This window comes from Mesoplodon bidens (assembly GCF_964165515.1).
Source record: "Mesoplodon bidens genome assembly, chromosome: 18".
In the NCBI taxonomy this organism is placed as follows: domain Eukaryota; kingdom Metazoa; phylum Chordata; class Mammalia; order Artiodactyla; family Ziphiidae; genus Mesoplodon; species Mesoplodon bidens.
In genome coordinates this window covers 54540040-54555358 of record NC_138175.1, presented here as the reverse complement: position 1 = coordinate 54555358, position 15319 = coordinate 54540040, and the positions used below count along the sequence as shown (strand labels likewise).

Below are 15319 nucleotides of genomic sequence, written 5' to 3'. Positions count from 1 at the left end.
CGGGTTCGACCCCTGGTCGGGGAACTAGGATCCCACATGCCGTGCAGCACAGCCAAAAAAAAAATAATAATTTTTGTTCATTAAAGAAAAAAATAACTTGAGTTAAAATTGCCCATAATCCTCATCAGCTGGAGTTCACCACTAAGAAGTGATTAGGGCATTTCCTTGCAGTCTTTTCTTGGTGCATATACGCAGATACCTAATTCCTCAGCTGCTTTTTTTAGTTCTACAAAGTGACAAGCACACAGTATGCTACCTAGAGTTCACCATTATCCCCTTAATATTATAATGCAAGTGTTTCCATGGCGTTAACTAGGCTTCAGAAACGCTATCTGATGGCTGCATGGTCTTCTGTGCCTCAGTGAACCTGGCTCAGTGATCAGTGGGAAGAATCTGGTAAGATTCTGCCTTCCATGCCCAGCCCAACACTGCCCCTTCTGTGGTGCATCAGCCTCAGCCCTGAGAGGTGGCAGCCAAGTTCAGGGATTAAGAGCCGTGACTCTGCAGCCAGACAAGCTCGGTCCAATCCCAGATCTGCCAGCCCCTACCTGTGCATCCCTGGGCAAGTCACTGCACCTCTCTGTGCCTCCATCTCCTCCCGCTTAGATGGAGATAATTCTTAGTCCCTCATGTGAAACACTTGAGGCTAGTTGAGTTTGGGCATCTGATATTAGAAAGGTATTAATATACAGCATAGATTTTTACAGCACCCCCAGTGGATCTTACACCCCTTATCAAATCTGGGTATGTTTCTAGAGTGGAATATTTGAATAGTCACATGAGTGGGATCAATAAAAGCTTTAAACAGCTTCACATGAGTTCTGATCAGGTTTGGTGCCAAAGTTATGAGAAATGTGGTTTTCAGAGCTCTGTGGATTTCAGAGTTGTGTGTATTGAATAAGTACCTATCTCACAGGACAGTTTGGAGGATTGAGTTGTTGGCTCTAAAGCACTTTGAACAGCGTCTGGCACCCAAGAAGTGCCCGATGCATGTTAGCTGCTGGCATAACTATTTTTAATCTCTTTTTTTTTGGCCATGCCACATGGCTTGTGGGATTTTAGTTCCCCAACCAGGGATCGAACCCAGGTCCTCCACAGGGAGAGCGCAGAGTCCTAACTACTGGACTGCCAGGGAGTTCCCTATTTTTAATCTTTTTGATTGCGGTGTAATTTACATAGAATAAAATGCCTCTCATGTTATGGGTACAGTTGGGGGAGTTTCGTTTTCTTTTTAATATTTATTTATTTGGCCCTGTCAGGTCTTAGTTGCGTCATGCGGGCTCTTCGTCGCGGCACGCGGGCTTCTCTCTAGTTGTAATGCGCCGCGGACTTAGTTGGCGCATGGGCTTATCTTCCCCACGGCATGTGGGATCTTATTTCCCCTACCAGGGGTCGAATCCACATCCCCTGCATTGGAAGGTGGATTCTTAACCACTGGACCACCAGGGAAGTCCCCAGTTTGGGGAGTTTTGACAGTTACATTCACCCTTGTAGGCACCACCCCAACTAGGGACATTTCTATCAGCCCGGAAAGTTCTCTCGTGCCCCTTCCCAGACTGTCCTCCCCCTGCCCCAACACACACACACACACACACACACACACACACACACGCTTGTGGAATGGACAGGGTCCTACGGCACGTGCTCCTTTGCATCTGGCTGCTTTTGCTCAACCTGACCGACGCCCGTGAGATCCATCCAAGTCATTGTGTGGAAAGTTCATTCCCTGTCATTGCTGAGCCGTAGTGTTCCATCCTACAGACATAGAGCGTGGGTCCTTCACCTGCTGCCGGACACTCCGGCTTAGTCTGTAATGAGCACAGATGCTGCAAGCGCCCGTCACAGGCCTCCGGGTGGATATCTGCTGTCATTTCTCTCGGGGAAATACTCAGGAGTACAATGGCCGGGTCCTGTGTAACTAACTCTCTGTTTAACTTTATAAGAAACCATCAAACTGCTTTCCACAGTGAGCTCATGGTCTTACAGCAAAGGTGGAGAGACGGGGAGGCTCAGCACCCTCACCAGCACTCAAAACTCTGTGATCCAGACAGACATAGAGAACAGACGCGTGGTTGCCAAGGGCGAGGGGGGAGGGGGGAGGGTTGGAGTGGGAGTTTGGTATTAGCAGATGCAAAGTAGTATATATAGAATGGATAAACAACAAGGTCTTACCGTATAGCACAGAGAACTATATTCAATATCCTGTGATCAACCATCATGGAAAAGAATATGAAAAAGAATGTGTATATATATTCTTTTTCATATATGAATATGTACATATATTTTCATATATGTATAACTGAATCACTTTGCTTTACATTAGAAATTAACATTAAATCAACTATACTTTAGGGACTCCCCTGGCGGTCCAGTGGTTAGGAGTCCGCGCTTCCACCGCAGGGGACACGGGTTCGATTCCTGGTTGGGGAACTAAGATCCCGCTAGCCACAGGGCGCGGCCAAAAAATAGATAAATAAATAAATAAACTATACTTTAATAAAATAAATTTTTTTTAAAACCCTCTGTGTTCACTTGGGACTGTTCCAGGTTTCTTTTTCCAGCCCTTAGCTTGGGTTAGAAAAATGGATGGGCATGTAAGCGGACAATGCATTACTTCTACCGTACAGGAAATCTAAGCTCATTGAAACCTGTTTTGCATTTTTGGGGTAAATTTTTCTAGATGAACATTACTTTTTAATCCATTTATGTGTGTGTGTTTGTCAAGAAATAAAAGAATCATACACCAAAAAAAAAAAAAAAAAACCCTCTGTGGTCGACGCCATTAGTATCAGTATCACTGATGGTGTCGCCCCTTCCCGACCCCAGGTGATCCGGACAGACACATTCAAGCACCTGCGGCACCTGGAGATCCTGCAGCTGAGTAAGAACCTGGTGCGCAAGATCGAGGTGGGCGCCTTCAATGGGCTGCCCAGCCTCAACACCCTGGAGCTGTTCGACAACCGGCTGACGACGGTGCCCACGCAGGCCTTCGAGTACCTGTCCAAGCTGCGGGAGCTCTGGCTGCGGAACAACCCCATCGAGAGCATCCCGTCGTACGCCTTCAACCGCGTGCCCTCGCTGCGCCGCCTCGACCTGGGCGAGCTCAAGCGGCTGGAGTACATCTCCGAGGCAGCCTTCGAGGGCCTGGTGAACCTGCGCTACCTCAACCTGGGCATGTGCAACCTCAAGGACATCCCCAACCTGACGGCCCTGGTGCGCCTGGAGGAGCTGGAGCTGTCAGGCAACCGGCTGGACCTGATCCGCCCGGGCTCCTTCCAGGGCCTGACCAGCCTGCGCAAGCTGTGGCTGATGCACGCCCAGGTGGCCACCATAGAGCGCAACGCCTTCGACGACCTCAAGTCGCTGGAGGAGCTCAACCTGTCCCACAACAACCTGATGTCGCTGCCCCACGACCTCTTCACGCCCCTGCACCGCCTCGAGCGCGTCCACCTGAACCACAACCCCTGGCACTGCAACTGCGACGTGCTCTGGCTGAGCTGGTGGCTCAAGGAGACGGTGCCCAGCAACACGACGTGCTGCGCGCGCTGCCACGCGCCCGCCGGCCTCAAGGGGCGCTACATCGGCGAGCTGGACCAGTCGCACTTCACCTGCTACGCGCCCGTCATCGTGGAGCCGCCCACGGACCTCAACGTTACCGAGGGCATGGCCGCCGAGCTCAAGTGCCGCACGGGCACGTCCATGACCTCCGTCAACTGGCTGACGCCCAACGGCACCCTCATGACCCACGGCTCCTACCGCGTGCGCATCTCCGTCCTGCACGACGGCACGCTCAACTTCACCAACGTCACCGTGCAGGACACGGGCCAGTACACCTGCATGGTGACGAACTCGGCCGGCAACACCACCGCCTCGGCCACGCTCAATGTCTCGGCCGTGGACCCCGTGGCGGCTGGAGGCGCCGGGGGCGGCCTCGGGGGCGGGGGCGGCGGCGGGGGCAGCGGCGGCTACACCTACTTCACCACGGTGACGGTGGAGACCCTGGAAACGCAGCCCGGAGAGGAGGCCCTGCAGCCGCGGGGTACCGAGAAGGAGCCGCCGGGGCCCACGACGGACGGCGTCTGGGGCGGGGGCCGGCCGGGGGAGGCGGCCGGCCCGGCCTCGTCGTCCACCACGGCGCCCGCCCCGCGCTCCTCGCGCCCCACGGAGAAGGCGTTCACGGTGCCCATAACGGACGTGACGGAGAACGCCCTCAAGGACCTGGACGACGTCATGAAGACCACCAAGATCATCATCGGCTGCTTCGTGGCCATCACGTTCATGGCCGCCGTGATGCTCGTGGCCTTCTACAAGCTGCGCAAGCAGCACCAGCTCCACAAGCACCACGGGCCCACGCGCACAGTGGAGATCATCAACGTGGAGGACGAGCTGCCCGCCGCCTCCGCCGTGTCCGTGGCCGCCGCCGCCGCTGTGGCCGGCGGGGGCGGCGTGGGCGGGGACAGCCACCTGGCCCTGCCCGCCCTGGAGCGCGACCACATCAACCACCACCACTACGTGGCGGCCGCCTTCAAGGCGCACTACAGCAGCAACCCCGGTGGCGGGGGCTGCGGGGGCAAGGGTCCGCCCGGCCTCAACTCCATCCACGAACCTCTGCTCTTCAAGAGTGGCTCCAAGGAGAACGTGCAAGAGACGCAGATCTGAAGCCTCCGGCCTGCCGGGCAGGGGGGGCCCCCCCGGGGCGGGGCCGGACCGGGACCCTCCCCCCAGCCCCAGCCCCGCCCAGGGAAGGTCGGGGCAGGCAGCTCGGATTCCCACCCGCGTCCGCACCCCAGGGCAGCTCGTCCCAGCGAGGACAGTGCGGGGCTCCGGGAATGGACCCCCCGGGGTTCCGGCCTCGCCCCCCTCCCCGGCCGCGGGAGGGGACGCAGGACGGGAGTGGCCGGAACCCTCCGCTTTTCCTCCTCGCTCTCCCGACCAACTGCTCCCGGCCCTCCGCCTTCCGGGGGAGAGAGGAGCTTATTTCAGGGGTGTCCTCTCCCCTCATGCCCAACAGCCCTCCTTTTACGATTCATTTTTTGCAGTTTGACGCCTGTCCCCACCCACCCCCACCCCCTGCCCTCTAAACTGAAGAGACAGCCACGTCGTCAGAGCCTCCCGAGCCCCTGGCCCTGCCCTGGGGGAGACCATTCCCGGCCCCTGGTCCCCATTAGCCGGGGGCGGGGCGGCCTCAGCCCGCTCCCCACCGTTGCCCCCAGCCCTCTCCTGCCCCACAGACTCTTTTGATACTGAAGGGAGGTTTGCGTCAACGACTACCTGCTCTGTAATTACTTTAAAAAAAAAAAAAAAACACGGAAAAAGTAAAAAAAAATTTTTTTTTGGTTATGAAAGCATGGAGGAGAGAGAAAAGAAAGGGAACATGGGTGGGCAGTAGAATGAGAAGATGGAAAACTCCAGGCCCCATCTGGAAGGTCAGTGGGAGAGCCGGCACCTCTGAGTGGTCTTAGGCCCCCACCCTTTCACCTCCGAGGCCCTAGAGAGGGGCTTGGTCACCCAGCATGCCTGGCATTTGTGTTTATTCTGCCTGCACCCCTTTTGAGGCATGTGCTGGGGTCCTCTCCCCCAACCTCCCACCTCACAGCAGAAACCTAGGGGGCCTATCTCCTGGGGCTGCCGTTACAAGGTACCACAGACTGGGTGGCTCAGAACGACAGAAATTTAGTGTCTCAGTTCTAGAGTCCAAGATCAATGTGTGGGCAGGGCCGTGCTCCCACTAGAACCTGTAGGGGAGGGTCCTTCTCTGCCTCTTCCAGCTTCTGGTCGCCTCAGATGTTCCTTGACTGGTGGCAATGTCACCCCAGTCTCCACAGGGCGTTCTCCCTTGTCTCCACAGCACCTTCCCTCTGTGCATGTGTGTCTCTGTGTCCAAATTTCCCCTCTTTATAAGCCATATTGGATTGGGAACCACCCTACTCTCCAGTACAACCTCATCCTGGTCATCTGCAAAGACCCTATTTCCAAATAAGTTCGCATCCACAGGTCGTGGAGGTGAGGACGCAATTCATCGCATCTCAGAGCCAAACCAAAGAGGGTCCCATTCAAGACACTGCCGCGCGGAGAAAGCGGGTCACGTTGAAGGGGGGGCACGGAGTGAGCTGGGTGGGGGAGGAGGGGAGGCGTGCTCGAGCTGGGGCCAGCGGAGCAGGAGGGGCTGCACTTCGGTCTTGTCAGCAGCAGGAGGCAGAGCCCAGGCCCAGGAAGTGGAGGAGGGGGGCTGCCTGCAGCTCAGGAGGGCAGCTCACACGCAGAGCCCTCGGAGAGACAAAAGCCAGCGAGGGGGAGCAAATGCCATTGGTCGGCCAGGCCACTGGGCAGGTGTTGGTAGGCTGGGGCAGGCCAAGGTCCCAGCGTTGCCGCCTCCAGAGGGCCAGGCTCCCGCCCCAGGGCCGCCGTTTCGTGCTGTCTAGACAGAGGCCAGTGGAAGCAGGATGAGGCACTGCTCTGGGCAGACATAGCTGTGGACACACAGGGCTGGGCCCCCGGGAGCAGCTCTCGCCTCAGCCCCATTTTCCCCTCGGCCCAGACTGGCCCGCGTACAGGGCAGGCCTGGCGCATGCGCAGGACGGCCAGGCCCCGTGGAGTCCACGACTGAAGGTGGAGCGGGCAGGAAGCCCCCACGACCCCACCGGGGCCCTGTGTCCTCTGAGAGGGCCTGGACCGGGTCCATGCGCCTGGCCCTGCGCCTCCTCCCTGCCTGTTTCTGCCCCACAGCATCTTATCTCCCCCCACCGCCCCCACCTGGAGCTCTTAAAGCAAATTCTTCCCTTATCACCCGTGGCAGCTGCCTCTGCTGAGACGTGTCTGGGGTCCCTGGCCCTATCTGTCTGGCCTGTCTGCTTGGGACTCTCCTCTAGTGCGACGCCTGGCTCCCCCTCGCTCCCGCTTTCATGCTCTCTTTCTCTCTGTCGTCCTCTTTCAGGACCCCAGATCCTGGTTGCCATGGTAACACTGCAGCGGGTACCAGGTGGTGGTGGGGGGCAGGGAGCCGACACTGCCGCAGTCTCCGCCATTTCCGATGCCAGGCACCCGCGAGGCACCGTGGCTGGGGCTCATTTGGGGGGGCACTCGGCGCCTCCACAGGCCTCGCAGGCTTCTCCTTGGCCATGGGAGGTGGGGAGAGCGGAGGGATGGGCATGGGAGTGAGAATATAAGGGGGCCAAAGAGGGGTGGCTGGTGGCATCGTGGCGGGGGGAGGGGAGGATAAAAGGTGAGAAGTCAAGGTGAACAGAAGGATGGTCAGGCTGGAGGGGGGAAGGGACCCCTCCATGGGAGCTGGTGGGGTTGGGGGCCACTGAGGCTAGGATGAGCCCAACTCCAGCTCCTGCAGTCTTGTGGGGAGAGGGGCATGACCAGGCCAGGCCTCCCTCGGACCTTGGGGGAGATGAGGGCCTGGCTGGAGACAGAATGGCAGCCAGCCCAGAGGAGGCAGGGGCGGCAGCTGGAGGGATGGAGATGCGGGAAAAGGTGGAGAGACAGCGACGGGAGTGAGAGAGATCTGAGATGGAGACAGAACCAAGGGAGGAAAACACTGGAGGAGGAATGCTGATGAAACACGGGTGCCAAGGCATGGGGGGGTGGGGGGAGCGGCCACAGGGTGGGGATTGGAAACACAGGAGCAAGGGGACAGAGCCCAGAGTCCCCATCACCATCTCCTCTCTCTTGCTCCCAACCCTCTCTACCCCAACCCAAGCAGGATGCAGTTTCCATGACAACCTGGCCGGCCAGAAAGGGGGGCAGGGGACTGCAGAGGAAATTTTCCACATCAGCAGGAAAAGGATGTGATGCAGAGAAGGAATGGGCTGCATACATGGTGGGGGGGCGCCACACAGGGCCCTGGAACCCCAAAACATCTCACCCACTGCCTCCCAGGATTCTCATCCTGCCCCCAGGTGGCGCCCCCCACACCCCCACCTCTGGGCCACAGCGGGGGAGGGGGAGGGTTCCAGAGAGGCTCAAGGGTCAAATGTCCAAAGTTCAGCTGCTGTCCAAACCTCGTGTGTGGGGTGAGGTGGGGGGATGGGAGGCAGCAAGCAGCTGCAGAGCTCAGACCGCAGGCCACCAAATCCAAGGGCATGGCTCTCAACACGGTCCCGAGGAAGGTGGGGATAGTGGGCTACGGCCGCCTCGGTGAGTCCTTGACTGTCTGGGGCTTCCTCCCCAGGCCCCTTTCTAGAGCCTCAAAAGCCCCTGTGTCTTCCACAAACGTACTTTTCTTCTGTGTCTTTATCTGTGGCCTGGCTGCCTCTGTCTGCACAAGTGTCTTCCACTCCTCACCGCGGGGCTCCAGCCCCCTCAGGATCTCCGTCCTCCCCTTTCCGAGTCTCTGCCCCCCACCTAAGTTTTTGTGTCCCCCCACTCTGGGTCAATGTACTCCCTCCCTCACCTCTGTCATTCCCTCTCCGGGCCTCTGTGCCCCTCTCTCTGGGTCTCTGTGCCCCTCTCTCTGAGTCTCTTTCCCTCTCCCCAGGACAGTCCCTGGTCTCCCACTTGCTGACTCAGGGACCAGAGCTGGGCCTAGAACTTGTTTTTGTCTGGAACCGTGACGCAGGACGAATGGCAGGGAGTGTGCCCGCTACCCTTCAGCTCCAGGACCTTGCTGCCCTCGGGGAGAGGTCAGTGACCTCGCCGTGGCAGAGTGGGACTCTCTGAAGCTCCTGTTCTGGCCCCCCTTAGGTGCTGTGTGCTCTCACGTGATTCCCTTACCCTCTCTGGACCTTGGTTCGCCCAAATGTGAAATAGGACAAGCCTCTGTCCTATTTCCCTTCCCAGGCCAGGGTGAAGAGTGACAGGCCTCCACAGACTCAGGGAATCGGGGGGGGGGGGGGGGGGGGGTCCTAATACCTCTTCAAGGCCCTCGCTGCCTCTCTCCCCTCTCCCAGGCACCCTGACCTTGTGGTGGAAGTGGCCCATCCCAAAATAATCCACGAATCTGGGGCAGAAATCCTGCGCTATGCCAATCTCCTGGTGAGCTCTGTGTCTTCCGCCTTGGCATCACCCCGCCCTAAAGTGGGATCCATCTCCTGACCTCAGCCCCTCCCTACCTTCATCTGCCCCAGGTGGGATCCCCCTCAGCCCTGGCTGACCAGGCCACAGAGCGGCAGCTCCTGGAGGCCTCGCATCGCTGGGGCCACACTGTGTTCGTGGCCCGGGGGGCCCTCTGGGGCACTGAGGACATCGCCAGATTGGACGAAGCCGGGGGCCTCCAGGTGAGGGCCTGCTGGGCTCCCTGGGAACCGGAGGGGGCCAACAGAGACCCCCAGTCCCCCCGACTCTGGCTCTCACTTCCAGAGCCTCCGTGTCACCATGGCCACACACCCTGATGGCTTCCGGCTTGAGGGACCCCTGGCTACGGCGCACAGCCCTGGGCCTCGCACTGTGCTGTATGAAGGCCCTGTCCGCGGGCTCTGCCCCCTTGCCCCCCGAAACTCCAACACCATGGCTGCCGCTGCCCTGGCCGCCCCCAGCCTGGGCTTCGACCGTGTGATCGGGGTGCTTGTGGCCGATTTCAGGTGAGCGAAGCTGAGCGGGGGTCTGGGCTGGGGCCGGGCCAGCCGGACTGACCACCTTGCTTGCCCCAGCCTCAAGGACGTGCATGTGGTGGATGTGGAGCTGAGCGGACCCCCGGGCCCCAGAGGCCGAAGCTTTGCTGTGCACACCCGCAGAGAGAACCCCAGCGAGCCAGGCGCTCTCACCGGCTCTGCCACCATCACCACCTTCTGGCGCAGCCTCCTGGGTGCAGCCACACCCCTCCCCGGCGCTCCTCTCCCCAAGCCCTGGGCTCTTGTGCTCTGCAGAGCTTGGGTCTCAGGCTCTCTGAGTCTGCCGTTCTGATTCTGTCTCTATCGATTGATCTTTATCCCTGAGTCTCCTTAACCTTCTACTCCACGACGCTGAATCTTTATAGATCCCTGTCTCTGTCCAAGTCTCCGCTCTCCGAGCCTCTGTGTCCCCCTCTCTCTGGGACTCTAGCATGTGAGTCTCTGTCTCTGTCCCTCTATCTCTGGAATTTGGTCCCTCTCTCTGGGTCTCAGTCCCTCCCTCTAGGTCTCCACCTTGGTCTGTCCCTTCTTCCAGGTGTCTGTCACTCCTTCTCTCTCTGTCTCAGCCTTTCATTCCCCGTATCTCCTCCGCAGGCTGCTGCCACCTGCCCTCCAAGCCGGGGATCCATCTCTGCTAAGAAGCCTCCTCCTTCCCAAGAGGACATCCTCATCTCATTATTTACCTCCCACCGCCACCGTCCCGCTGCTGCCTCAGTATCCCCAGACCTCCCTCCTGTCTCAGTAAATATTGGAGGCTCTTCTCCCTGCGTAGTCTGCTGACTGATCACTTGTTTCCCTTCTGTGACGTCACGCTTTGTCTTCACCCTAGGCATGATGTCATCGCAGGGAGCGGGCATACAGAGTAGCAACACCCCTGGAAGCTATCGCGAGAGCCTATTCACTACATTTCCCAGAATCCTTCGAGTAGCAGGGGGCGTGGAAGTGCGCGAAGGAGAGGGTCGCCTCAGGGCACATTTCCGGTTCTCACCGCGGGGACCGACGGAAGTTGTAGTCCCGCGTTCTCGGGGGCGAGAGCGGACTTCCGGGCCACGCTGCCCAGGCGTTCCGTGCGGAGCAAGAGCTCTCGCGAGGGTCGCCGGGAGTTGTAGTCCGGCTCGCGGGGGCCGCCGGGAGCTGTAGTCCGTCCCTCCTGCCCAGTCAGCGCGGTGCTGCCCGCCCTGTTCTCGGAGGCCAGAGCTGCCGCCCAGGGGGATGCGGGAGCCCCCGGTTCGGGGGAACAGAGAGGCAGGCGGGGTGAGGGTCGTTGCCAGGCAACGGGCGAGCGCCACGGTTGGGGTACGGGTCGGGGAGAGGGCTCTGTTACTCGGTGTCCGGCAAGGGGGCCCTGTTGCCAGGTGACAGGAAGAGAGAACTCTGTTGGTTAGTGACAGGGGAGGGGAGTCTTCCGTTGCTAGGCGACCAGAAGAGACCCTGTTACCTAGAGACAGGGGAGGAGGCTTCCTCTATTGCTAAGTAACCTGAGGAGAGACTGGTTACCTAGTGGGGTGGGGGGGTGGGGGGTCCTCTGCTGCTAGGTAACCAGAGAGGAAGCCTGTTACCTAGGGACAGGGGAGGGGGGTTCTCTGTTGCTAGGTGACCACCATAGGGGACCCTTTCACTTAGGGATGTGGCGGGGGTGGTCCTCTGTTGCTAAGTGAGCAGAAGAGAGAGCTTTTTTCCTAGAAATAGGGGATGGAGGTACTCTCTTGCCAGGAGAGCGCCAGGAGAGCAGTCAGTGGCCCGGTGGCCGCTCAGGCTGCCTGAGCCCCCACTCAATGACGGTGCCCCCAGGGCCTGCTGGCAGGTTCGGCTTCCTGATCCCAGGCCCCTGAGTACCTTTTCCCCCACCCTCACCCCCAAGCAGGAGCCGAGGACGGCATGTCCCAGGCCCCAGGAGCTCAGCCAAGCCCGCCCTCCGTGTACCACGAACGGCAACGCCTGGAGCTCTGTGCCGTCCACGCCCTCAACAACGTCCTGCAGCAGCAGCTCTTCAGCCAGGAGGCTGCCGATGAGATCTGCAAGAGGTGACCATCACCCACCCCAACCCCTGGAGAAGCAGGGCTCACAGAGGTGGGGCAACCCACCTGGGTCTCAGAGCAAGGCAGGGGCGGAGAGAGCCCCGGGGCTTTCTGCTGCCCCATCCCCTGCCTGGGCTGCACTCTGGGACTCAGAGATTGAGAGTGCCTACTGCGCCTGTTCACCCCTCTCGCCTCAGCCCCAGACCAGGTCACATCCTTTTATCTGGGTCCTCATCCCCCACTCTCCTCTGGCCTCCCAGCTTCCGGTTTATCTCGTTCAGTCCAGGCTACATAGAGCTCCCGCGATGACCCTGCCCCTCCCCTGCTCCCAGTCCTCCCATGGCTCCCCAGCACCCCTGGCAGAAGTCCCAAGCTCTGCAGTCTGATAACCAAAACCCTGTGTGCTGTGATCCCCACCCGTCTCTGTCGCTTCATATCTCACTGCTCCCCTCCAAGCAAATTCCTCTCCAGTCCCCGAAAGAGCCCCGCCATGGTGCCTCTGGGCCTTTGCACAGGCTATTCTTTCTGCCTGGCACAGCTTTCTCCTCTTGGCAGCCTGGAATGTTCCTCCTCACTATTCAAGATTTCGAACATCACTCCTTTGTCATCTCTCTGCCTGATCCCCTCCTCTCTGTCCCCACAGCTCTGTCCCCATCATCTCCTAGACCCTCCCCTCAGCCTCCAGTCTCTCCCCTCCAGTCAATTCCCAGCATGATCCTACACCCAGAGATGACCCTTTCTCCCCATCTCCTGCTCACAGCCCTCCCGTGCCCGTGCCCCTGCCCCAGCATCCTCAGGCAAAGTCCCAGCCCCTCAGACTGATTATTTTAGAGTGTATTCATCTCCTCTGTCATTCAAAACAGGGATCAATCAACTCTGTCATGGCAAGGCCATGCTGGAGACCCAGAGATGAGTCCGCTATGAGCCCTGCGCTGAGGGAAGCCAGGGAAACAGATACACAGAAAAAGGATACACAACTTTCCCCTCTCCGACCCCGCCCCCTGCCCTGCCCACCAAAGGCCCAGAGACAGAACAAAGGTGCCGTTGTTCAGAGGAGGCAGGGCCCAGAGGGACAAGCGGTGGCGGGGTGGGTCCCCTGGGCCGGGGGACAGCTGGACGGAAGGCTGGGGGTAGCAGCACAGGAGATGTGGTTGGGGACAGGTGGCTGCAACGGGTGGGATGGGCCTGAAGCCAGGAGGCCAGCAGGGGCCAGATCTGCAAGGCCAGGCTGAAGGGCTGGGGCTCTCCTGGGGTGACGGGGGTGCCAGGAAGGGCCGGGAGCAGGGGCAGGGCCGAGGCAGTGCTGGGCGTAGAAAGAGCCCCCGGGAGGGGGAGGATTGGAAGCTGGGTGAGGGACAGGGCACGCATCCTTGAGGCCAGGGCAGGGAGCGTAAGGGAACAGGAGCAGGGCTTGGGGCTGATGAGTCATGGGGATCGAAGAGAGGGAAGAGTCCCAAGGCTGGGTGACTCACGGACCCTGGGACTCTTTGGCTTTGTGGGGGAGGGGGAGGCCTTTCCAGGGAGCCCCCAACTCAGGAGGCCCTGACCACCTCCCAACCAGGTTGGCCCCAGACTCCCGGCTGAACCCCCATCGCAGCCTCCTGGGAACCGGCAACTATGACGTCAACGTGATCATGGCCGCCCTGCAGGGGCAGGGCCTGGCCGCCGTGTGGTGGGATAGAAGGAGGTGCGACCGAAAGCACTGCGTCCTGTGTGCTGAGCTGGGCACAGTGGGTGCGGTGTGATGGTGGTCAGTGTGGGACAAAGCAGGAGGAGGGGATGGGTGGAAGGTTTGCATGGGTGGACCGGGACGGCTGGCAGACTGAGGGGTTGGGAGGTGGTAGACGGATGACTCGATGGTCAGTGGGATAGGCTGATGGTAACTGGGTGAGGAAGTGCATGGTGAGTGGGTGGCTGGATGTGCTGGGTGGGTGGTTGGGTGATGGGATGAGATGAATGGTTGGGTGGCTGAGTGAATAAAGGATGAATAGTCGGTAGGCAGTGGATACCAAATAGGCAGTTGGGTCAACGAACGGATAAATGGACAGACACGTGGATGGAAGAATGAATGAAGAGCTGGGTGGATGGTGGAGAAGCCGCTGGGCTGCTGGCCGGCTTCTGGTTGACTGAATCAGCGGGCGGGTGATGAATGGGTGAAGCGTTGATGGGTAGCTGGATGCTGGGCGACTGTTCGATGGCTGGGAGGCCTGGATGGGTGAGTGGGTGGGCAGGTGGTGGATAATGGGTGGATAACAGGTAGAATCAGCAGTAGATGCGTCAGGACCGGATGGGGAGTGGGGTGGGTGCTGGAGTTGTTGGGCGCTTGGATGGATGGTTAGGTAGGCGCATAACGGACAGGTAATGGATGGACAGGCAGATGGTGGATGGTGAAGGGGGAGTTGCTGGGTGGGGGGTGGCTGACTGGGAGGTCTGGGTGGGGAGGGGGAGCAGGTGAGTGGAAGGAAGCAAGGGGTGGGTCGGTGGAAGAGAGTCCCTGGGTGGGCCCGGGCAGCCATGCTGCCACCAGCCTGGGCCCCCCACACCCGGTAACACTGGGCCGGCGGGCGCCTGCGGAGGCCGGGCCCTGACCGCGGCGTCCCTGCCCCGCCATGCAGGCCCCTGTCCCAGCTGGCGCTGCCCCGGGTGCTGGGGCTGATCCTGAACCTTCCCTCGCCTGTGTCCCTGGGGCTGCTCTCCCTGCCGCTGCGCCGGCGGCACTGGGTGGCCCTGCGCCAGGTGGACGGCGTCTACTACAACCTGGACTCCAAGCTGCGGGCGCCCGAGGTCCTGGGCAACGAGGATGGTGTCAGGTGAGGGGAGGGGGCGACTCCAGGGCTGGGCGCCAGACCCCCCTCCCCGGGGGGCAACCCCAGGCACCCCCCAGGCCTCAGTCTCCCCGTTTCTCCGCCCAGGGCCTTCCTGGCAGCCGCGCTGGCTCAGGGCCTGTGCGAGGTGCTGCTGGTGGTGACCAAGGAGGTGGAGGAGAAGGGCTCCTGGCTGCGGACAGACTGACCCCCAGGAGGAGGGGACCACGGCCACCCGCCGGGCGTGGCCCCCTGCGCATCCACATCCGGTTCCCGAGCGCCGGGGGAAGGGCCAGGCCCCGCGCACCTCGTGGACCCAGCGGAGGTCCCAGCCCTTCCCCACACACCCCCCCACCCCCCCCAAGCCCCTGCTGCCTCAATAAACCCGATGGATGATTTGCTCCCAGCCTGGCCTGAGTCTCACCGGGGGCCCCTTTCCTTCAGCGACGCTGGTTTACCAGAGAGGCCCAGGCGGGCCTGGCCAGGATCTCTCGGGCCACAGTTTCCTCATGGGGGTGGGCCCAGGGGAAAACAATGCAAATGCCTGCCCTCTCGAGGCTCCTGGGAGAGACCAGGAGTGAACAGAGAGATGCAGTCCAGGGTGTTTAGGGAGATGAGCCCCAGGGAGAAGGAGAGGGTTTACTTCCTGACTCCCAACTCATCTACCAACTGCAGTCATGGCCCCAAAAGATGCGCAAATCCTCATCCCCGGAACCCGCGCATATGTTCAGATGCGTGGCAAAGGGGAACGAAGGTTGCTAATCCGCTGACCTTAAAATCGGGAAATTATCCTGCATTGTCTGAGTCGGCCCGATGTAATCCCGAGGGCCCTTAAAAGTGAAGCAGGCACGGGACTTCCCTGGTGGTCCAGTGGTTAAGACTCCGCTCTTCGACGGCAGGGGGCATGGGTTCAATCCCTGGTCAATACCACATGCACGGCGGT

The 15319-nt window shown here is 60.1% G+C and overlaps 3 protein-coding genes across 10 annotated transcripts in view; all 3 read left to right on the top strand.

Moving 5' to 3' along the window:
• The window catches only part of LRRC4B (leucine rich repeat containing 4B), a gene marked incomplete at its 3' end in the record, with an annotated part of 39168 nt that extends 34509 nt beyond the window's left edge, over nt 1-4659 (top strand). Inside the window, exon 3 of the mRNA XM_081216825.1 lies at nt 2827-4659. Coding sequence (XP_081072951.1) covers nt 2827-4659 — 1833 coding nt within the window. The remainder of the gene's footprint in view (nt 1-2826) is intronic.
• Nucleotides 4660-8035: 3376 nt separating this feature from the next.
• ASPDH (aspartate dehydrogenase domain containing) lies at nt 8036-10466 on the top strand. 2 transcript variants are annotated; one of them, XM_081217608.1, is made up of 7 exons: nt 8036-8142; nt 8483-8627; nt 8895-8979; nt 9072-9221; nt 9594-9748; nt 10149-10295; nt 10384-10466. In XM_081217608.1, the coding sequence occupies exons 1-7, from the start codon at nt 8088-8090 to the stop codon at nt 10418-10420; spliced, it is 774 nt and encodes a 257-aa protein (XP_081073734.1). In that variant the 5' UTR covers nt 8036-8087; the 3' UTR covers nt 10421-10466. The 2 variants fall into 2 exon arrangements, with proteins under 2 accessions (XP_081073734.1, XP_081073733.1); XM_081217607.1 differs by lacking the exon at nt 10384-10466 and adding an exon at nt 9304-9524 and having other exon boundaries at nt 10149-10317.
• A 213-nt stretch (nt 10467-10679) lies between these two features.
• On the top strand, nt 10680-14782 carry JOSD2 (Josephin domain containing 2). 7 transcript variants are annotated; one of them, XM_081217611.1, is made up of 5 exons: nt 10680-10808; nt 11419-11624; nt 13134-13259; nt 14188-14382; nt 14485-14782. In XM_081217611.1, the coding sequence occupies exons 1-5, from the start codon at nt 10767-10769 to the stop codon at nt 14582-14584; spliced, it is 669 nt and encodes a 222-aa protein (XP_081073737.1). In that variant the 5' UTR covers nt 10680-10766; the 3' UTR covers nt 14585-14782. The 7 variants fall into 7 exon arrangements, with proteins under 7 accessions (XP_081073737.1, XP_081073736.1, XP_081073741.1 ...); XM_081217610.1 differs by having other exon boundaries at nt 11416-11624; XM_081217615.1 differs by having other exon boundaries at nt 10680-10850; nt 11419-11578.
• The last annotated feature ends 537 nt before the right edge of the window (nt 14783-15319 follow it).

Bases quoted from the DNA above. Each gene is read 5' to 3' on its own strand.
- ASPDH (XM_081217607.1), top strand. From the start codon at position 8,088: ATGGCTCTCAACACGGTCCCGAGGAAGGTGGGGATAGTGGGCTACGGC. The intron at 8,628-8,894 runs GTCAGTGACCTC...CCCCTCTCCCAG, and splicing joins CTTGCTGCCCTCGGGGAGAG to GCACCCTGACCTTGTGGTGG. The intron at 9,749-10,148 runs GTGCAGCCACAC...TCTCCTCCGCAG, and splicing joins CTTCTGGCGCAGCCTCCTGG to GCTGCTGCCACCTGCCCTCC.
- JOSD2 (XM_081217609.1), top strand. From the start codon at position 10,767: ATGCGGGAGCCCCCGGTTCGGGGGAACAGAGAGGCAGGCGGGGTGAGG. The intron at 10,851-11,418 runs GTACGGGTCGGG...ACCCCCAAGCAG, and splicing joins GGGCGAGCGCCACGGTTGGG to GAGCCGAGGACGGCATGTCC. The intron at 13,260-14,187 runs GTGCGACCGAAA...CCCGCCATGCAG, and splicing joins GTGTGGTGGGATAGAAGGAG to GCCCCTGTCCCAGCTGGCGC.